This window comes from Pongo abelii, chromosome 1, assembly GCF_028885655.2.
Source record: "Pongo abelii isolate AG06213 chromosome 1, NHGRI_mPonAbe1-v2.0_pri, whole genome shotgun sequence".
Lineage (NCBI taxonomy): Eukaryota > Metazoa > Chordata > Mammalia > Primates > Hominidae > Pongo > Pongo abelii.
Genome location: NC_071985.2, coordinates 88411853 through 88435471, shown reverse-complemented (window position 1 = coordinate 88435471; position 23619 = coordinate 88411853). Strand labels below are relative to the sequence as shown.

The window sequence follows — 23619 nt, the reverse complement described above, 5'->3', positions numbered from 1 at the left end:
TTGTTTTTGGCAATATGGTAGGCTAAAGGTACAGAGAAACTCATTGCAGTTTAGCACACTAAAAAATGATGGATTGAAAAAATAAATCAAAACTCTTATTTCCTGGCTCAACTGGAGACAAAGTAAGGGCTTCTCAGAGGCCAGAAATAATAAAAGATAAGATGAATCTATAATGGCAAGCTAGCATTGGAAGTGGTGCTTGTTCTGGATATAGTTCCTGATCCTTGTGGCATAGTGTCTGGGGATGGGAAAGAAAGCTGTGGACCCAAGTGAGGAGGGAAGTCACAACTGAGGCCTCCCTTTTCCTCTACCCAAATAAAGCCAGAACTTCCAAAGAATGACACTCTTGGTTGCCAAAAGAGGGGAACAAAATTTGCCCTACCACTCAGGGAGACTGTTATTAAGTACCTATCTTGGTTTTGGCTTTAGTTAGAGTGGAAACAAATGAAAAATCTTTCCTGATAATTCTTTACTCAAAGCCCCTAACTAATCAGTTTAGAGCCTAAATTTATACTACTAGTGTGAGCCCCCCAAAATCAAGACAAAAATGCAGTTTAGGTGGGCTTATGTTGGTGGTGCCTGTAGGCACCTGAAGGAATAGAATGCAAATTCTTCTCAGAAGAGACACTTTATAAAAGAAAGTGTCCATCCTAGAAAAATTGGAGACCCATCTCATATGCAGAGACACACATAGGCTGGAAATAAAGGGATGGAGGAAGATCTACCAAGCAAATGGAAAACAAAAAAAGGCAGGGGTTGCAATCCTAGTCTCTGGTAAAACAGACTTTAAACCAACAGAGATCTAAAGAGACAAAGAAGGCCATTACATAATGGTAAGGGAATCAATTCAACAGGAAGAGCTAACTATCCTAAATATATATGCAGCCAATGCAGGAGCACCCAGATTCATAAAGCAAGTCCTTAGAGACCTACAAAGAGACTTAGACTCCCACACAATCATAATGGGAGACTTTATTTTTTTTTTTTTTATTTTTGTGTGACGGAGTCTCGCTTTGTTGCCCAGGCTGGAGTGCAGTGGTAAGATCTCAGCTCACTGCAAGCTCCACCTCCCGGGTTCACGCATAACGGGAGACTTTAACACCCCACTGTCAACATTAGACAGATCAACGAGACAGAAAGTTAACAAAGATATCCAGGAATTGAACTCAGCTCTGCACCAAGCAGACCTAATATACATCTACAGAACTCTCCACCCCAAATCAACAGAATATACATTCTTTTCAGCACCACATCGCACTTATTCCAAAATTGACCACATAGTTGGAAGTAAAGTAGACTAATATCCCTGATGAACATCGATGCAAAAATCCTCAATAAAATACTGGCAAACTGAATCCAGCAACACATCAAAAAGCTTATCCACCATAATCAAGTGGGCTTCATCCCTGGGATGCAAGGCTGGTTCAACATACACAAATCAATAAATGTAATCCAGCATATAAACAGAACCAAAGACGAAAACCACATGGTTATCTCAATGGGTGCAGAAAAGGCCTTTGACAAAATTCAACAGCCCTTCCTGCTAAAAACTCTCAATAAACTAGGTATTGATGGAACATATCTCAAAATAATAAGAGCTATTTATGACAGACCCACAGCCAATATCATACTGAATGGGCAAAAACTGGAAGCATTCCCTTTGAAAACTGGCACAAGACAGGGACGCCATATCTCATCACTCCTATTCAACATAGTGTTGGAAGTTCTGGCCAGGGCAATCAGGCATGAGAAAGAAATAAAGGGTATTCAGTTAGGAAAAGAGGAAGTCAAATTGTCCCTGTTTGCAGATGACATGATTGTATATTTAGAAAACCCCATTATCTCAGCCCAAAATCTCCTTAAGCTGATAAGCAACTTCAGCAAAGTCTCAGGATACAAAATCAATGCGCAAAAATCACAAGCATTCTTATACACCAATAACAGACAAACAGAGAGCCAAATTATGAGTGAACTCCCATTCACAATTGCTTCAAAGAGAATAAAATACTTAGGAATCCAACTTAAAGGGATGTGAAGGACCTCTTCAAGGAGAACTACAAACCACTGCTCAATGAAATAAAAGAGGACACAAACAAATGGAAGAACATTCCATGCTCATGGATAGGAAGAATCAATATCGTGAAAATGGCCATACTGCCCAAGGTAATTTATAGATTCAATGCCATCCCCATCAAGCTACCAATGACTTTCTTCACAGAATTGGAAAAAACTACTTTAAAGTTCATATGGAACCAAAAAAGAGCCCACATTGCCAAGTCAATCCTAAGCCAAAAGAACAAAGCCGGAGGCATCATGCTACCTGACTTCAAACTATACTACAAGGCTACAGTAACCAAAACAGCATGGTACTGGTACCAAAACAGAGATATAGATCAATGGAACAGAACAGAGCTCTCAGAAATAACACCGCATATGTACAACCATCTGATCTTTGACAAACCTGAGAAAAACAAGCAATGGGGAAAGGATTCCCTATTTAATAAATGGTGCTGGGAAAACTGGCTAGCCATATGTAGAAAGCTGAAACTGGATCCCTTCCTTACACCTTATACAAAAATTAATTCAAGATGGATCAAAGACTTAAATGTTAGACCTAAAACCATAAAAACCCTAGAAGAAAACCTAGGCAATACCATTCAGGACATAGGCATGGGCAAGGACTTCATGTCTAAAACACCAAAAGCAATGGCAACAAAAGCCAAAATTGACAAATGGGATCTAATTAAACTAAAGAGCTTCTGCACAGCAAAAGAAACTACCGTCAAAGTGAACAGGCAACCTACAGAATGGGAGAAAATTTTTGCAACCTACTCATCTGACAAAGGGCTGATATCCAGAATCTACAAAGAACTCAAACAAATTTACAAGAAAAAAAAACCCCATCAAAAAGTGAGTGAAGGATATGAACAGACACTTCTCAAAAGAAGACATTTATGCAGCCAAAAGACACATGAAGAAATGCTCATCATCACTGGCCATCAGACAAATGCAAATCAAAACCACAATGAGATACCATCTCATACCAGTTAGAATGGCAATCATTAAAAAGTCGGGAAACAACAGGTGCTGAGAGGATGTGGAGAAACAGAAACACTTTTACACTGTTGGTGGGACTGTAAATTAGTTCAAACATTGTGGAAGACAGTGTGGCAATTCCTCAAGGATCTAGAACTAGAAATGCCATTTGACCCAACCATCCCATTACTGGGTATGTACCCAAAGGATTATAAATCATGGTGCTATAAAGACACATGCACACATATGTTTATTGTGGCACTATTCACAATAGCAAAGACATGGAACCAACCCAAATGTCCAACAATGATAGACTGGATTAAGAAAATGTGTCACATATACACCATAGAATACTATGCAGCCATAAAAAATGATGAGTTCATGTCCTTTGTAGGGACATGGATGAATCTGGAAACCATCATTCTCAGCAAACTATCGCAAGGACAAAAAACCAAACACCGCATGTTCTCACTCATAGGTGGGAACTGAACAGTGAGAGCAGTTGGACACAGGAAGGGGAACATCACACACTGGGTCCTGTCGTGGGGTCGGGGGAGGGAAGAGGGATAGCATTCAGAGATATACCTAATGTAAATGGTAGTTAATGGGTGCAGCACACCAACGTGGCACATATATATATATGTAACAAACCTGCACATTGTGCACATGTACCCTAGAACTTAACGTATAATAAAAAAAGAAAAGAAAAATTGCCAGAGATACAGAGCCAGTTGAACATGAGCACACGTCTGCTTCTTTCCCTCAAAAGTCATTAAACACACCAGGAAACCATACCACCATGAATAAGAGTTAGAAAAAATACACTACAGAATCACACTCTGAAAGACTATAGATATTTGAATTATCAGATAGAGAATATAAAATATATTAAAGGACAGAATTAAAGTCTGGTAAAGGAACAAAAGACTACCAGAATTGGCCAGAACATTTTGAAAAAAAATCTGGAAATAATTTAAGTTAAAATTATAAAAACAATGACCAGGTTAAGACAGCAAAATAGGTGTACTTGGAATAGGAACAGCTCCAGTCTACAGCTCTCAGCGTGAGAGACGCAGAAGATGGGTGATTTCTGCATTTCCAACTGAGGTACGGAGTTCATCTCACTGGGGAGTGCCCGACGTGGGTGCAGGACAGTGGGTGCAGCACACCGTGCATGAGCCGAAGCAGGGTGAGGCATTGCCTCACCCGGGAAGTGCAAGGGGTCAGGGAATTCCCTTTCCTAGTCAAAGAAAGGGGTGACAGATGGCACCTGGAAAATCGGGTCACTCCCACCCTAATACTGCGCTCTTCCAACGGGCTTAACAAACGGCACACACCAGGAGATTATATCCAGCACCTGACTCAGAGGGTCCTACATCCACGGAGCCTCACTCATTGCTAGCACAGCAGTCTGAGATCAAACTGCAAGGCAGCAGCGAGGCTGGGGGAGGGGCGCCTGCCATTGACCAGGCTTGAGCAGGTAAACAAAGCAGCTGGGAAGCTCGAACTGGGTGGAGCCCACCACAGCTCAAGGAAGCCTGCCTGCCTCTGTAGGCTCCACCTCTAGGGGCAGGGTACAGACAAACAAAAGACAGCAATAACCTCTGCAGACTTAAATGTCCCTGTCTGACAGCTTTGAAGAGAGTAGTGGTTCTCCCAGCACACAGCTTGAGATCTGAGAATGGGCAGACTGCCTCCTCAAGTGGGTCCCTAACCCCCGAGTAGCCTAACTGGGAGGCACCCCCTAGTAGGGGCGGACTGACACCTCACATGGCCGGGTACTCCTCTGAGGCAAAACTTCCAGAGGAACAATCAGGCAGCAGCATTTGCGGTTCACCAATATCCGCTGTTCTGCAGCCACCGCTGCTGATACCCAGGCAAACAAGGTCTGGAGTGGACCTCCGGTAAACTCCAACAGACCTGCAGCTGAGGGTCCTGTCTGTTAGAAGGAAAACTAACAAACAGAAAGGACATTCACACCACAAACCCATCTGTACGTCACCATCATCAAAGACCAAAGGTAGATAAAACCACAAAGATGGGGAAAAAACAGAGCAGAAAAACCGGAAACTCTAAAAATCAGAGCACCTCTCCTCCTCCAAAGGAGCGCAGCTCCTCACCCGCAACGGAACAAAGCTGGACAGAGAATGACTTTGACAAGTTGAGAGAAGAAAGCTTCAGAAGATCAAACTACTCCGAGCTAAAGGAGGAAGTTTGAACCAATGGCAAAGAAGTTAAAAACTTTGAAAAAAAAATTAGATGAGTGGATAACTAGAATAACCAATGCAGAGAAGTCCTTAAAGGACCTGATGGAGCTGAAAACCACGGCAGGAGAACTACGTGACGAATGCACAAGCCTCAGTAACTGATGCAATCAACTGGAAGAAAGGGTATCAGAGATGGAAGATGAAATGAATGAAATGAAGTGTGAAGAGAAGTTTAGAGAAAAAAGAATAAAAAGAAACAAAGCCTCCAAGAAATATGGGACTATGTGAAAAGACCAAATCTATGTCTAATTGGTGTGCCTGAAAGTGACGGGGAGAATGGAACCAAGCTGGAAAACACTCTGCAGGATATTATCCAGGAGAACTTCCCCAATCTAGCAAGGCAGGCCAACATTCAGATTCAGGAAATACAGAGAACGCCACAAAGATACTCCTCGAGAAGAGCAACTCCAAGACGCAAAATTGTCAGATTCACCAAAGTTGAAAGGAAGGAAAAAATGTTAAGGGCAGCCAGAGAGAAAGGTCGGGTTACCCACAAAGGGAAGCCCATCAGACTAACAGCTGATCTCTAGGCAAAAACTCTGCAAGCCAGAAGAGAGTGGGGGCCAATATTCAACATTCTTAAGGAAAAGAGTTTTCAACCCAGAATTTCATATCCAGCCAAACTAAGCTTCATAAGTGAAGGAGAAATAAAATCCTTTACAGACAAGCAAATGCTGAGAGATTTTGTCACCACCAGGCCTGCCCTAAAAGAACTCCTGAAGGAAGCACTAAACATGGAAAGGAACAACTGGTACCAGCCACTGCAAAAACATGCCAAATTGTAAAGACCGTCAAGGCTAGGAAGAAACTGCATCAACTAATGAGCAAAATAACCAGTGAACGTCATCATGACAGGATCAAATTCACACATAACAATACTAACCTTAAATGTAAATGGGCTAAATGCTCCAATTAAAAGGTACAGACTGGCAAGTTGGATAAAGAGTCAAGACCCATCAGTGTGCTGTATTCAGGAAACCCATCTCATATGCAGAGACACACATAGGCTCAAAATAAAGGGATGGAGGAAGTTCTACCGAGCAAATGGAAAACAAAAAAAGGCAGGGGTTGCAATCCTAGTCTCTGATAAAACAGACTTTAAACCAACAAAGATCAAAACAGACAAAGAAGGCCATTACGTAATGGTAAAGGGATCAATTCAACAAGAAGAGCTAACTATCCTAAATATATATGCACCCAATACAGGAGCACCCAGATTCATAAAGCAAGTCCTTAGTGACCTACAAAGAGACTTAGACTCCCACACAATCATAATGGGAGACTTTAACACCCCGCTGTCAACATTAGACAGATCAACGAGACAGAAAATTAACAAGGATATCCAGGGATTGAACTCAGCTCTGCACCAAGCGTACCTAATAGACATCTACAGAACTCTCCACCCCAAATCAACAGAATATACATTCTTTTCAGCACCACACCACACCTATTCCAAAACTGACCACATAGTTGGAAGTAAAGCACTCCTAAGCAAATGTAAAACATCAGAAATTATAACAAACTGTCTCTCAGACCACAGTGCAATGAAACTAGAACTTAGGATTAAGAAACTCACTCAAAACTGCTCAACTGCATGGAAACTGAACAACCTGCTCCAGAATGACTACTGGGTACATAACGAAATGAAGGCAGAAATAAAGATGTTCTTTGAAACCAACAAGAACAAAGACACAACATACCAGAATCTCTGGGACACATTTGAAGCAGTGTGTAGAGGGAAATTTATAGCACTAAATGCCCACAAGAGAAAGCAGGAAAGATCTAAAATTGACACCCTAATATCACAATTAAAAGAACTAGAGAAGCAAGAGCAAACACATTCAAAAGCTAGCAGAAGGCAAGAAATAACTAAAATCAGAGCAGAACTGAAGGAAATAGAGACAGAAAAAACCCTTCAAAAAATCAATGAATCCAGGAGCTGGTTTTTTGAAAAGATCAACAAAATTGATAGACTGCTAGCAAGACTAATAAAGAAGAAAAGAGAGAAGAATCAAATAGATGCAATAAAAAGTGATAAAGGGGATATCACCACTGATCCCACAGAAATACAAACTACCATCAGAAAATACTATAAACACCTCTACGCAAATAAACTAGAAAATCTAGAAGAAATGGATATATTCCTCGACACATACACCCTCCCAAGACTAAACCAGGAAGAAGTTGAATCTCTGAATAGACCAATAACAGGCTCTGAAATTGAGGCAATAATTAATAGCTTACCAACCAGAAAAAGTCCAGGACCAGATGGATTCACAGCTGAATTCTACCAGAGGTACAAGGAGGAGCTGGTACCATTCCTTCTGAAACTATTCCAATCAATAGAAAAAGAGGGAATCCTCCCTAACTCATTTTATGAGGCCAGCATCATCCTGATACCAAAGCCGGACAGAGACACAACCAAAAAAGAGAATTTTAGACCAATATCCTTGATGAACATCGATGCAAAAATCCTCAATAAAATACTGGCAAACTGAATCCAGCAGCACGTCAAAAAGCTTATCCACCGTGATCAAGTGGGCTTCATCCCTGGGATGCAAGGCTGGTTCAACATACGCAAATCAATAAATGTAATCCAGCATATAAACAGAACCAAAGACAAAAATCACATGATTATCTCAATAGATGCAGAAAAGGCCTTTGACAAAATTCAACAACTCTTCATGCTAAAAACTCTCAATAAATTAGGTATTGATGGGATGTATCTCAAAATAATAAGAGCTATCTAGGACAGACCCACAGCCAATATCATACCGAATGGGCAAAAACTGGAAGCATTCCATTTGAAAACTGACACAAGACAGGGATGCCGTCTCTCACCACTCCCATTCAACATAGTGTTGGAAGTTCTGGCCAGGGCAATAAGGCAGGAGAAGGAAATAAAGGGTATTCAATTAGGAAAGGAGGAAGTCAAATTGTCCCTGTTTGCAGATGACATGATTGTATATCTAGAAAACCCCATTATCTCAGCCCAAAATCTCCTTAAGCGATAAGCAACTTCAGCAAAGTCTCAGGATACAAAATCAATGTACAAAAATCACAAGCATTCTTATACACCAATAACAGACAAACAGAGAGCCAAATCATGAGTGAACTCCCATTCACAATTGCTTCAAAGAGAATAAAATACCTAGGAATCCAACTTACAAGGGATGTGAAAGACCTCTTCAAGGAGAACTACAAACCACTGCTCAAGGAAATAAAAGAGGATACAAACAAATGGAAGAACATTCCATGCTCATGGGTAGGAAAAATCAATATCATGAAAATGGCCATACTGCCCAAGGTAATTTATAGATTCAATGCCATCCCCATCAAGCTACCAATGACTTTCTTCACAGAATTGGAAAAAACTACTTTAAAGTTCATATGGAACCAAAAAAGAGCCCGCATTGCCAAGTCAATCCTAAGCCAAAAGAACAAAGCCGGAGGCATCATGCTACCTGACTTCAAACTATACTACAAGGCTACAGTAACCAAAACAGCATGATACTGGTACCAAAACAGAGATACAGACCAATGGAACAGAACAGAGCCCTCAGAATCTGCGTATCTACAACTATCTGATCTTTGACAAACCTGAGAAAAACAAGCGATGGGGAAAGGATTCCCTATTTAATAAATGGTGCTGGGAAAACTGGCTAGCCATATGTAGAAAGCTGAAACTGGATCCCTTCCTTACACCTTATACAGAAATTAATTCAAGATGGATTAAAGACTTACATGTTAGACCTAAAACCATAAAAACCTTAGAAGAAAACCTAGGCAATACCATTCAGGACATAGGCATGGGCAAGGACTTCATGTCTAAAACACCAAAAGCAATGACATCAAAAGCCAAAATTGACAAATGGGATCTAATTAAACTAAAGAGCTTCTGCACAGCAAAAGAAACCACCATCAGAGTGAACAGGCAACCTACAGAGTGGGAGAAAATTTTTGCAACTTACTCATCTGACAAAGGGTTAATATCCAGAATCTACAATGAACTCAAACAAATTTACAAGAAAAAAACAAACAACCCCATGAAAAAGTGGGCGAAGGACATGAACAGACACTTCTGAAAAGAAGACATTTATGCAGCCAAAAAAGACATGAAAAAATGCTCATCATCCCTGGCCATCAGAGAAATGCAAATCAAAACCACAATGAGATACCGTCTCACACCAGTTAGGATGGCGATCATTAAAAAGTCAGGAAACAACAGGTGCTGGAGAGGATGTGGAGAAATAGGAACACTTTTACATTGTTTGTGGGACTGTAAACTAGTTCAACCATTGTGGAAGTCAGTGTGGGATCTAGAACTAGAAATACCATTTGACCCAACCATCCCATTACTGGGTATATACCCAAAGGATTATAAATCATGGTGCTATAAAGATACATGCACACATATGTTTATTGCGGCACTGTTCACAAAAGCAAAGACTTGGAACCAACCCAGATGTCCAAGAATGATAGACTGGAGTAAGAAAATGTGGCACATATACACCATGGAATACTATGCAGCCATGAAAAAGGATGAGTTCGTGTCCTTTGTAGAGACATGGATGAAACTGCAAACTATCATTCTCAGCAAACTATCACAAGGATAAAAAACCAAACACTGCATGTTCTCACTCATAGGTGGGAATTGAACAACGAGAACACATGGACACAGGAAGGGGAACATCACACACCGGGGACTGTCGTGGGATGGGGGGAGGGGGGAGGCACAGCATTAGGAGATATACCTAATGCTACATGACGAGTTAATGGGTGCAGCACACCAACATGGCACATGTATACATATGTAACAAACCTGCACATTGTGCACATGTACCCTAAAACTTAAAGTATAATAATAATAAAAACAAAACAAAAAATAGATATACTTGAAGAAAGAAATAGTGAATGGGACGATGGATCTGAAGAAATTATATAGAATGTAACACAGGGAGACAGAGAGGTAGAAAATGTGAGAGATATTGGACAAGAGGTTATGCCACCATAACTAAGTAATAAAGTAACATTCCCAGTAATGAGACATATTGACATCTGCAGCTCCTGATGAGAAGGGCACAGTGTCACTTCTATGATGTTCTTGTCCCAAAAAATGTATAACCTAAACTGTCTTTAATTTTATTTTTTATTTTTTATGTTTATTTTTAGAGACAGGATCTTTCTTTGTTTTCCACGCTGGAGTGCAGCAGCATGATCATAACTCACTGCAGTCTTGAACTCCTAGGCTCAAGCCTCCTGAGTAGTTAGTACTCTAGATACATGCCACCATACCTGGCTCATTTAAAAAAGTTTTTTTGAAGTGATGACATCTTGTTATGTTGCTCAGTCTGGTCTCGAATTTCTGGGCTCAAGTGATGCTGCTGCCTCAGCCTCCTTAAGTGTTCGGATTACAGATGTGAGCCAGCATGCCCAGCCTTACTCTGGAATCTTAAAAATATTGCTAACTGAGCCCTACCCAAGACCTATGGAGTCTGATATGGTAGGTCGAAGGCATTTGTTTGTAAACAAAACATTTTTCCCAGGTGATTCTGAAGTATGTCTAGGGTTGAAAACTGTTGTGTGTAGTTTTGTATTTCTTTCTTCCTATACATTAGCCACTATGGAAATTGTTAAAGCACTTATTCATTAGATTATAAGATAATGTATGTAAGGGAAGTTTTTATTAAAATGTCTCTAGACAGACACCTCTATATAGATAGGTTTGTCTTACATACTTGAGGACATTTATGGACCTCTGTTTTGGACAGAGTAGGGGCCACAGCATAATCTGTGAGGGGAACTTCTTCCTGGCACATAGGATTGCAGGTTATAGATTCCTTTGTTATGTTTTCCCCTGTCTGTTTTAAAGGTCACTATAGTCATCCTCCTTTGCTGCAAATCATAAATGAACATACTAAGGAGGTTTTAAATATGTTTTAGTTAGGTCCTAAAAAAATTAACAAATGTTTGGAATTGACAGTGCTTTTACCCTGTTTTTGTTCTGGGTTAGTGCTGCGCCCTCACTAGGTCTGGAATCTTTATAGTTTGAGACATCAGACTTGGATGAGGAAGGGTAAATCATGCTACTAGTTGGCCAGTTACTCTGTGGTTTTCTTATGAGACTGTGCTTTAAGGAAAAGGTAACCACGGAGCATATGGCATTGAGTTTGAGTCATGTGGAACTGGTTAGAAGTAAAATGTTTCTATTCCAGCATTCTCTGAGTTTGTCAGCTTTTCATTATTTTATAGGAAGAATTCTAGCTTCTTATCCTGAGATGAGCTTGTCCCCAAATCTGGTTCCAATTTTTTGTTGTTGTTGTTGAGCACATTTTGCCATATGATATCACTATTGGCTGTAGGTTAAAAGTTACTGTGTAACTTAAATGTCAGAATTCAAACCACCAAGTATACATGGTTTTGTTCAGCCAGATTTTTAAATGAAATCTAATTTGAGTTTTTGGCTAAAAATACTTTCCACATTTATCAAAGTGACACATGAACTGAAGAAATGCAATGTCTCTGAGTACCAGGTGTTATTGAATCTGGAATTGCAGGAGGGTAACAGAGCCAAAGGCAGTCCTTTCCCCAAATAGTCTAACATATTCATGTTTGTCAAAAATGTGTCTACACAAAGTAATTGGTTCTCTTTTCTCTGTAGATTTCATCCTTTGTTGAAAAAGATGTCTTAGAGCCTATCAAGCGCAGGGCTGGGTTTTGAGGGCATGGAAAATTCTGTTGATGCTTTTCTTTAGTTTTGGCTTTCATGTGAGTTGTACATTGGGAGGCTTATAAGGAGCATCCCAGTGGCTTTACTTTGTGTCACTTGGCTACTTTTTCCCCACACTTCATTGTTATAATGAAGGGAAAGGCAGCTGAAACCAGAAACCTACATCCCTTGCCAACTTAAGAGATAAAAGGAGATTTATCTCTTCTGCTTTCTACCTAGTGAGAAGGGGTCAGTGAGAAACTAGGCCAGGTGAGAAAACTACTATCAGAGTTTAAGTTGAGTACTTCGATATGTTCTTCAGACCATACATCTTAGTTAACATAAAAGAAGGACTAGTGGATAGTTTGTGTGAAATAGCATTTTCAACCACCATTTTTCAGTACTTAATATAGCCGGATGGAATCATGCTGTGTAAGTGCTGCAGAACATAAATAATAAAGGAAATAAACACCTTAATTTTGTAACAAGTGAAGGTCTAGGCTAATATTAAGGGTAGTATAGGATACCTTTGAAGCTTTTGAATGTACAGAAGTACATATGTAATTATTATATATTGCTTAGACTTCTAGGCAGTTTGCCATTCATGTCTTTATTGTCTCCAGATTGAGCTGTTTTGTCACTTTAGTAAGCATTTGAAACATAATTTTAAGTGTCATTCTACAAATGGTTCTTAATTGATTTATGACTGATGTCAGTATGAACTGCAGGTGTGTGCCGTGCCTTTGGACTTTTTGGTGTCTGTGTGTTCTGAACATAAATTGGCCTTAGTATGCTATGCACGCAGTCAGTTTATCACAATCCATGGCCTCTGAGGAGCCAGAAGTAGAGAATGTACAGATGATCTATATACCTTATATTATTTTCTGTCTCAGCTCTTTCCCAGAATTCTCAATAAAGCAGATTTCTCAATTACTTGCTTTTATTTTTCCTTTCTCCCTTTTTTTTTTTTTTTTTGGTAAATTAACAATGAGAGATAAATGGAAATAAGGCAGCTGGAAGAAAAGAGGATGAAAACAGGTGAAGATTCTTAGTTTTGGAATAAGCTAGGTTGGCTATAGGTTGATACCATGTGTGCTTGGGTAGTAAAGGTAGCTAGTTTTTTCTGCGCGTTGTATTAAGCCATTATTTATCAAACACTAATTACTTTTTATGCAGTAAATACTAGTCCAAGTATTCTATTTGATATATGGATTAATTCATTTGTTCCTCCTAGTGCCGTGAGGCAGGTATTATTATTCCTAATTTACAGATGAGGAAACCGAAGACATAGCTAATATGTGGCAGAGATCAGAATCACAATCTGCCTCTGAAGCCTTGGCTTAATCACTGACAGAGCAACAGCCACTCAGGTAGAGAAAAAGGAGTTGGCATTTACAGTTAGAGGAGTTAGGACTCTAGTAACTCTGCCCATTCCCCTAAAGCTTAGGATTGGCTGTGATAGGGGAAAGTAGCTTATGAGTTGACTGGATGGATGTAAGTATAACAGAAAAGAGAGATTGTACTCAAATTTACAGCCATGTTTTTTGACATTTAGAATAATCAGAGGATACTTTTCTGTAGTGAGAAATATACAAAGAGTTGTTCACACACACACCTTTTATATTAAACACTGACTCAGTGATGTCAGCAATCTAATTACTATAGAGTATCAGTTATCTAATACTGTGGAACAAACCACCCCAAAACCTAAAAGCTTAAGACAACAGCAGTTATTATTTTGGTAAAGAAATCTGCAAATTGGGCAGGGTTCAGGACAGACGGTTCTTCTTTGCCTCCGTGGAGTGTTAGCTGGGGTGTCTTAGGTTGGAGGACCCACTTTCAGATTGGCTCATTCACATGGCCAGTAAGTTGGTGACGGCTTTCAGCTAGGACCTGAGCCTGGGATGTGGGCCAGGGTTCTTGGTTTTTCTTCATTTGGACCTCTCCACAGCTGCTTGGGTTTCCTCACAGTTTAGTGGCTGGGTTCCAAGAATAAGCATCATCTATTAGAATAGTGCTTGCTTTATAATTGCTTATTGAGTGAATGAAAGAATCTCAGGTTGTTTTCTTGCTCATGTTGGCCCATTTGGCAAATAGCCACTGTAAAGTGCAGGTTTCTTCCCAGAACACGGTAATCCCTGGCTCTGAGAACTGCTATTTAGAGGGTTCTTTTATCTTGACTTGAAGGTCTATTTCTTCATTTAACCACATTTATGTTTCTAATAAATTACCCTCAGTTACTACTAGGCTGCAAAAATCATCTCTGAACCATTCAATAAACAGAGAAAAGAAAACCTTTTTAAAATTTGGAAACTACCTTGAAAACTCCCCATTTTTTCCTCCTTTTAGTCTCAGTTGCATTGAAAATTAACATAATGTTCCATTCCTAGATCTGGAAATGGTGTAATAGTGACTTCACCACCTGCCATTCTTAAGTTGTGGGTTAGTTTCCCTAAAATGTAGATCTTGACAAGAGGCAGATGGTGCATAAAGTTTATTTATTTGTTTATTTTTTGAAAAAGGAATACCTCTTATGAACCAGGAACTAGAACACCCCTTAGCTTACATTCTAGCGAGAAGAGAGACAATAAACATAAGTAAAATGAGAAAATTATAAATTCTTTGAACAAAGGGATAAAGTATAGTAGGGTAAATGGTTTTATATGTGGAAGGGTGGTTGTTGGGATTGTAGTTTTATTTACTTATTTTTAATTTTTTTGAGACAAGGTCTTGCCCTGTTCCCCAGGCTGAAGTACAGCAATGCAATCACGGCTCACTCAGCCTTGACCTCCTGAGCTCAAGCAATTGTTCCACCTCAGCCTCCTGAGGAGCTGGGACCACAGGCACACTCCACCACACCCAGCTAATTATTGTATTATGATTATTATTATCGTAGAGATGAGGTTTCACTGTGTTGCCCAGGCTGGTCTCAAACTCCTGGGCTGAAGCAGTCTGCCTACCTTGGCTTCACAAAGTGTTGGGATTACAGGTGTGAGCCACTGTTCCCTGCCAGGACTGTAGTTTTAAATGGTGATCACTGTAAGGCAGGTGTTTGAGCCAAGGCTTAAAGGAGAGGAGAGGGTTAGCCATATGGATATCTGAGGAAGAACAGCATTCTTGGCAGAGGAAACAGCCATTGCAGGGATCCTGGGGTGGAAATGTGTCTTGCATGTTCAAGGAAAAGCAAGGTGGTCAGTGTGGCTTTGCTAAAGTGATAGTAGTAGGAGATGATATCAGAGAGGTGAGATACAGGGAGAGGTCAATTGAAGTAAGACTTCTGTCATTTTAAAGATTTGGGCTTTTACTGTGATAGAAATGGGAAGCCATCAGAAGGTTTTGAGCAGAGGTGACATAATAATCTGACCTAGATTTTAAAAGGATCACTTTAGTTACTATGTTGCCACTAGCCTGAACCTGGTAGGCAGGAAGACAAGTGTCCTGCTCTGTGTCATCTTTGGGCTTTATAAACCATGTTCCCGTCTGTTGTCTCATTTGAATGTCAGGAAAACCTTGTGAAATATTTGTTATTTTTCATGTTTTACATGTGAGGAATTGGAGGCTTAGAGAAGTTGACCAAGTATCCAAGACATACTCAAGTGAGGAGTCTCAGAGTAACATCTTGAACCCAGATCTCCTGTCTCCAAATTTTGTGCTCATTCCACTATTTCACATTAAAACCTGAAGATCTCCCTGCTCTTTTCATCTTAAAGTAATTTCAGCTTTTTGTGTGTGGCTCTGCAAGCCACAGAGCAGCAGCAGCTTTTGAGGATAAGAAGCAGTTTCTTTTAAGAAGCAGTATGATTCTTACCTGGTAAGATGGCTTGAATTCGAAATTGACCTACTTGTACCATAAGAAAGCAGGTTTGCAAGGAATAGAATAGACTTGGAGATATGCCATTTTTTGTTCAGCTACTTGGTATGAAGACTGAGTATCTGAAACCACATTGTAAGGATTAAGTGGCTTCATAAATAATCTAAAACAGTTGTTGGCTTTTAGAATTTAATAAATGAAAAAATAAGGTAACAATTCCTATAATACTTTTTCCAGACTTTCGGGGAAATTGAAATCATTTGTGTTTTATTAATCCATGCTTTTCAGGACCAGTGGCCCATAATATGAGCAAGGTTTGTTGGTGTAATGATTATTTTGTGGCTTAAAACTACTGTGACTCTGTGGACTAGCATGTTTCTGATCATAGAGACATAGAAACTTCTTCGATTTTCTTAATATTTGTAGCATGTTTTAAACGTACTGAATAGAACCTGATTTAAGCAATTATACAAAGTTTGGTTAGATTGCTTTATTAATATTATGAACTAGAAACAGTCACCAAATGCGCATTCATTATACTAATCCTTACTATGACTGAGTCATTTCTTTGAGTTCTTGGAAATTTAATTTTTCTAAAATTAACAAAAGGGGACATTTGAATGATGCAAAAGCACTCATGGCAAGAATCTAAAAGTTCATATAAATAATAATTTTCTCATACTCTTTTATACATTTGACCATTACAAGAACTGTCAAATTTCTTTCAATATTTGTGATGTCACAGTCGTACTAAAACAATCTTGAATTCTGGCAGCGAAATGAAGTTCTTACCTGTCTTTCAGATGTTAATAAAAATAAGGGAAATACAAACCTGTAGTTATTCAGATGGTTAAAATTAGTTTCTGTGGGTCATTTCATAGAGTTCAAGTATTTAAATTTTTTTTTAGCTGAATTGGACAATCAACTTGTCTTTAATTTAGCTTAAGAGAAATTCCATTTTAAGACAAAAAAACTACAGGGAATGGAGACCAAAAAATAATAACAACCAAAAACAAACAAGTGAAAAATGTTAAAAGATTCTTAGCAGAATTTATTAATATATTACCTCTTCAAAATATATTCTAGTCAATGGATAGATAATAAAATTGAGACCCACAGACTATTTGGATCCTAAATTTTGCTTCATCATGACTCCCCTGTTGAGAATGCTTTATTGACTCTGTATAATGTAAATAAGATAATTTTTGTGAAGCTCATTGAATGCGTCTGAGCTCCTTGACTCAAAAAAAGCTAAAAGTTACTGAAATAGCTATGGTTAAGGGTATATTGTCATTACAATGTGATAATCATTACCAAAGTGGGCACTGGGAAAAATAGTGACCACTTATGAGCCAAACAAATCAACATTAAAACTGATTTCCAGTAAGTACAGCTGCTAAGTGATTATAGAGCAGCCTGGATACAGATGGGATAGACTACACGGATAGTTAAGCTCAAAGCATTTGTCTGTTAACAGCCATGAATTGTGAGTTGAAATGCCAGTTTTCATAGTGTTAGTAAAATCATTAAAAGAACAGTGATTAGTAGAAGGTTCTTTACAAACTTTAAAGTATCAATAGTTCTGAATTAATTCAATTTATAAATTATCCGTAAGTCATACAAATAGCCACTTCGTACCCTTTCATGTCCCTCCAAACTCCCCCAGTCCCTATTTCCAAACTATCCACTTCTGTTGAATCTATTGTAAAAATGTGTACTTTTTAGGGAACTGAGATAGGAAAGATGTGAAAAACAAGGTTAGTTTAGAATAATGATTCTCAAACATTGGTAAAGTCACCTAGACTAGTACAACCACTGTGGAAAACAGTGTGGAAATTCCTTAAAGAACTAAAAGTAGACCTACCATTTGATCCAGCAATTCCACTACTGGGTTTCTACCCAGAGGAAAAGAGGTCATTAAACAAAAAAGATATTTGCTCATGCATATTTATAGCAGCAAAATTTGCAATTGCAAAAATGTGGAAGCAACCCAAATGCCCATCAATCAACAAGTGGATAAAGGAACTGTGGTATATATATATGATGGAATACTACTCAGTCATAAAAAAGAATGAATTAATAGCATTCGCAGCAACCTGGATGGGATTGGAGACTATTCTAAGTGAAGTAACTCAGGAATGCAAAACCAAACAGCGTTACATTCTCACTCATAAGTGGGAGCTAAGCTTGGGATATAGGTGCACCAAAATCTCACAGATCACCACTAAACAACTTACTCATCTAAACAAATGCCACCTGTTCCCCAAAAACCTATGGAAATAAAAAATTTAAAAAAAAGATAATTATTAATCTAGTTTTTGGTGAATCAGTGAGTGACAGTGGTTATAGTAGTGGTGGTTTAAATCAAGGAATAAATGTTTGCAAAGTGAAAGGAGCACATCCTACCACACAGTTCAAAAACAATCACAAATATGGCAGGCTTGCTGAGAGCTTTCATACATCATTTATTGTCATGCATTTGTATGATTATTGTATACTGTACACATTTTTATTTTACAATGATTTGTATTTTCCAATGCGTTTATTGCAGTTCAGGGTGGTAGATGGCTGGAGCCTCTCCTGGTAGCTTGCCACACAAGTCAAGAATTAACCCTGGACAAGGTGCCATCTCTTTGAAAGGTGGACTCACACATGTTCCCCACACTCATTCAGACTGGGGCCATTAAGACGTGCCAGTTAACTTAACATGCACATCTTTGAGATGTGGGAGGAAACTGGAGTACCCACAGGAAACTCATGCAGACTTGGGGAGAGTATGGAAACTCCACACAGACAGTGACCTTGGCTGGGAATTGACTTTTTTTTGTCATCAGTGTTATCACAAAATGACATTGCATGAACCAGCATTATTTGAAGACTTGCTGTAATCTGATTTTTTTTATCTTTCATCTTTGAGTCATTAGCACCAAATATAGTTCTTGGAACATAGTAGGTATTTACTACATGAATAAATTAATGGATGAATCATTCATTCTGGGAAATGTGGTCAACATAGTGCAGTGATGGAATTCCAATCCTGAATCCAAATCCTGACTTTCTTAGTTATTTAGAGCATAAACTTGGGCAAACTGTTTAAACTCTTTGAGCCTCAACTTCCTTTGAGCCTTCATTCCTTAGTACATAGTAGGTACTCAAAAATGGTAGCTACTGTTAAAGTATACTGTATTTGCATCACAGAAGAGCATTTAACATTCTTGTGATATCTTTATGGTCAAGATGGGAAATTTTGATCTAGGTGGTATTTCAGTTAATTCATAAGTAGATAAACCTACATTTTTACAGATTTAGAAGGAGCTTTTTATTTTAATAACAACTCAGTACAGGATATTGATGGCATGCTGATACTTTCTTGGAAGAATTTCTTTTGCTAATGAGGAGCCTAAAAGTTCTTGATTGATTAGTATGCAAGTATTTTTTTTTTTTAATAAAGAAAAGAAGTTTAATTGGCTCACAGTTATGCAGATTGTACAGGAAGAATGGCTGAGGAGGCCTCAGGAAACTTACAATCATGGCAGAAGGTGAAGGGGAAGCAGGCACATCAGTAGGCAAGTATTTTTAAAGGAATTGATATAAATTATTCAGCTGGATCCTAGAACTCAGTTACATAAATTCAGAGTTGAGGTGGGATAGGAAAAGAAGCAAAAGTAATGGTTCAAAATCGGTTTGTTTGAAAGGACTTAGGGTTTTAATTACACTGGGTTCAATATATATAGAGTGTAATATAACTGCCAGGAAAGCCTATGCGATATTAGACTGCATCAGTAGAACAACAGTGTCTAGAACAAATGGAGGAATTATCCTTTTCCATTCTGTAGTGGTCATACTACCTAAGAAGTACTGTGGCCAATTCTGGACATTACCTCTGAGAAGCATATTGATAGGAGAGTGACCAAATATGCTAAAGGAACTTCAGACTATGCTGTAAAGAGGAGCATGTAAAAGAATCAAGAAACTATAATCTTGAAAAAGAAAGCCTGGGGTAAGAGGGATGTTAGATGTCTTTGGACATTAGAAGAAGGCTTACTTAGACTTGTTCTGGATAGCCACAGAATCCAGAGCTAGTATCAAAAGGTGGAAGTTTTTTTGTTTTTTGTTTTTTAAAAAGGAAGCACATTTCTAGTTAAAACAAGGGGAAACTCTTAATAATTAGGGTGGTAGAGATACTGGAGGGAACAGGGAGTGAGTACTTCCACCAAACAGGAACATTAGTATATGGATATTTCACTAATAACAATAGAGGGGTCAGTAGGGGTTGAATTAATTGAGATTCTCTAAACTTAGGGGAAAGTTCTTAACTTTGATTTTATTCATAGCTTTCATAAGTAGAATTTTTGGCACCATGCTTGAAAGAAAAAGTAAACACTTTTTTTTTAAAGTTACTTTCCAAAAGAAGAAATAAAATTTCTTAGTTATCATCATACTCTTCATTTGACTTCCCTCCCAAATTGCTATTGTTTTCTGCTTCTCTCATGTTTTCTTAAATACTCATCAGGGTGACTTTTCTTAAGTTTAGACAGACATTCCACTAGGTCTCTTACCTCATTTGTGGCAAGGTTTATATTGATGTGTGACTGCTCAGGTAAACATTTAGTCTGAAAGATACAACTGTGACAAAATATAGCCTCAGTTGTAGCAAAATTAAATGTTACACAATGGCTTTAAGTGGTGGTACACCTTTGAAGAGTTTGCAGTATGCCCAAGTGCTACAGCATACCATATGAGAATCACTGGGTAGCAACGATTTCTGGGGGTGAAGAATTGAGGAGAATGGAAAATATATTAAGGGATCAGAAAAATATTCTAGAGAGATGTGTCTGCTCCCTGTTTTCCCCCAACACTGATTTCCCCAAATTTGGAGGCAAACTACTATTATCTCAAAGAATTGCTTTTCCTTTAGAACCACAGGCTCCTTAACTATCCTTTTTCATTAGCCTTACTTTCCTCTTGCATTTTATCCCTCCAAATAGAATCTTTTGTGCTTCTCTAGGGAGATTCCCTTTGTGTTGAATTTTATGGGTAGTGTAAATTGTGTGGGTTGCATCATAAAACAAAGTGCGAACACACACACAAAGTCTTATTGATGAGCCAGGTTCCTAAGCACTATTAATGAGTTAAAAGTGTTAATTAAGGCTGGGCGCAGTGGCTTACGTCTGTAATCCCAGCACTTTGGGAGGCCAAGGCGGGAGGATAGCTTTAGCTCAGGAGTTTGAGACTAGCCTGGGCAACATAGTGAGACCTCATTTCTACTAAAATTAAAAAAAAAAAAAAAATCAGCCAGGTGTGGTGGCACATGCCTATAGTCTCAGCTACTCAGAGGGGCTGAGGTGGGAGGATTACTTGAGTCCAGGAGGTCAATGCTTCAGTGAGCTGTGATTGCGCCACTGCACTCCAGCCCGGGTGACAGAGTGAGACCCTGTCTCAAAAAAAAAAAAAAAAAAAAAAAAAAAGTGTTAAGTAAGTAGGCAGTATTTGCTTATATGTATATATTTTATTGTTTTCTCCAAATGCTTATGCCTCTGAAGAGGATATACATTGATGAATGAAGATATTAGGGAGGGTAGGGAGAAAGAATAGAAGTTTTTACATATAAATACAAATAGAAGTATTTTTAAACTATTTTTTTCTTAGCTTTATCTGATAGCCTGCCTTCTGGAATTGTGAAAGGCTAACAATGAATTTGACTGTTGAGAAAGAGAATAATTCCTACTTCATTTGAAGTATTCTCTCATTGAAAACACCAGTTTGCACCATCCAGGAGGCCTTCTTATTTCAGTTATTATTGGAGTTTAAAATTTGTTTTTAGGTGTGTCGTATTTATTTCTACTTCATATATACATGTAATTATCGAGTTTTTAAAGCATATAGAACACTATTGTTTTTTTGGTTTCTTTTATTTGTCTGCATAGTTTATTCTGAATTTGTCTATATACATTTAACAGTTTATTTTATAACTTCAGATGTTTTCTTGATACATATTAGGGCTCTTTTAAGATTGAACAACTGGCTTTAGCAGTTCATGTAAGACAAATCTTCTGTTGATGAATTCCCTCAGCTTCTGTCTGGGAAAGTCTATATCTCTTCTTCGTGTTTGAAGGATGGCTCTGCTGGGCACAGTATGGGAGGTTTTTTTTTGTTTTGTTTTGTTTTTTAATTTAATTTTATTATTATTGTACTTTAAGTTTTAGGGTACATGTGCACAATGTGCAGGCTAGTTACATATGTATACATGTGCCATGCTGGTGCGCTGCACCCATTAACTCGTCATTTAGCATTAGGTATATCTCCCAAAGCCATCCCTCCCCCCTCCCCCCACCCCACAACAGTCCCCAGAGTGTGATGTTCCCCTTCCTGTGTCCATGTGTTCTCATTGTTCAATTCCCACCTATGAGTGAGAATATGCGGAGAACACTACTATTGTTTAAACAGTTTATAAATAAGGTACTTTTACACTTATAAAAATTGTTTTTAATATGTGCAGGTTACCGTGCTAAGGATTTGAACACCTTCAGTACCCTACTTGTACTTGCTTCTATGCCTAGCATTTTTGTTACATGCATGGATCTACAAAGGAATTGTGGTTTGTTTCAGAGCTGCATGTAGCAGGCATATGTGTGACATATTTTTATTTCAGCTATTATTTCCTGTTTTTTATTTTCAGCATGTTGGAACAGGATTCTAGGAGAATGAACCCTAGTGTGAGCCCTGCAAATCAAAGGAGGCACCTTCTAGGATTTTCTGCTAAAGAGGCACAGGACACATCAGATGGTATCATCCAGAAAAACAGCTACAGGTGAGATGGCATGCATCTATCTTTTGGTCTAAGTGATTTAATGAAGCTGAAACGAGAATTATCTGTAGTATAACATTGCATCTAAATTGTTCATGTATCACTTTGAGTAGTAGAACACATAAATTACTGAAACCATTAATAAATTTTACTTTTAATATTCTAAAATTAAATTGACTTTGAAACCTTTTGTAGTTTTAAAATTCCTATAGAGATGTAATCTTAAAATCTCAGTTTGTGTGCATTAATATACATATTGAAATATATACATATTATATATAATGTCTTCAATAATTATTTCATCTATCATGTGTTTATACATATAATACATCTAATATTTGTTACTGTCTCACCTGTGGATGGATATGATATGGTGGAATAATATGATTGAACCTATTTGCAGTCATTAGGTAAAATCATTTATACTCATTTATTGTGATCTTTGTTGAATCCCTCCCTTGTTGCAATTTAATAATGACTTGATAAATTTCCATATTGCTTGTCAATAGCAAAAGGCTTTAATTGTATAAAAATGCAATTTCTATATTATGTTAACTAGAAGAAGGTATAGTGGACATTTTTATAGCTGTATACTTTTTGATAAACATTTCCCTGTGTTATTTAGAATTTGTATTAGAGCCAAATGGAGCCAGGTCCTTGACTAACAAGGCAAAGGGAGGTCACAGTATGGTAACCATTGCACAGTATAATGCTTGAAAATGATTACAGATTTGTTTATTTTTATCTCTTTAAGGATTTGTAGGTTGAGGGCAGTCATTCTTCCTGATTTTTACTGTGTTACATCCATACTGTTGAAAGATGATCACCACAATCCTGCAGGCTTGTCTCCACTTAGCCTTCCTGAAAAAAATGTTATTTTTGTGGAATACAGTATGCCAAGTCAGTGGAGGACCCAAAGGATCTTATGGCAGTAGCTGCAATGCAACATAGCAGTGATAGATGTCATAATGTTGGAAAACAGCATTTC

At 38.3% G+C, this 23619-nt stretch overlaps 1 protein-coding gene across 2 annotated transcripts in view; it reads left to right on the top strand.

The window, feature by feature from the left end:
* Positions 1-23619, top strand: part of ATF6 (activating transcription factor 6) — a 212776-nt gene that overhangs the window by 62567 nt on the left and 126590 nt on the right. For both annotated transcript variants that reach the window (XM_054526488.2, XM_024251202.3), the window contains exon 10: positions 22503-22634. In XM_054526488.2, the coding sequence (XP_054382463.1) occupies positions 22503-22634 (132 nt within the window). The remainder of the gene's footprint in view (positions 1-22502; positions 22635-23619) is intronic.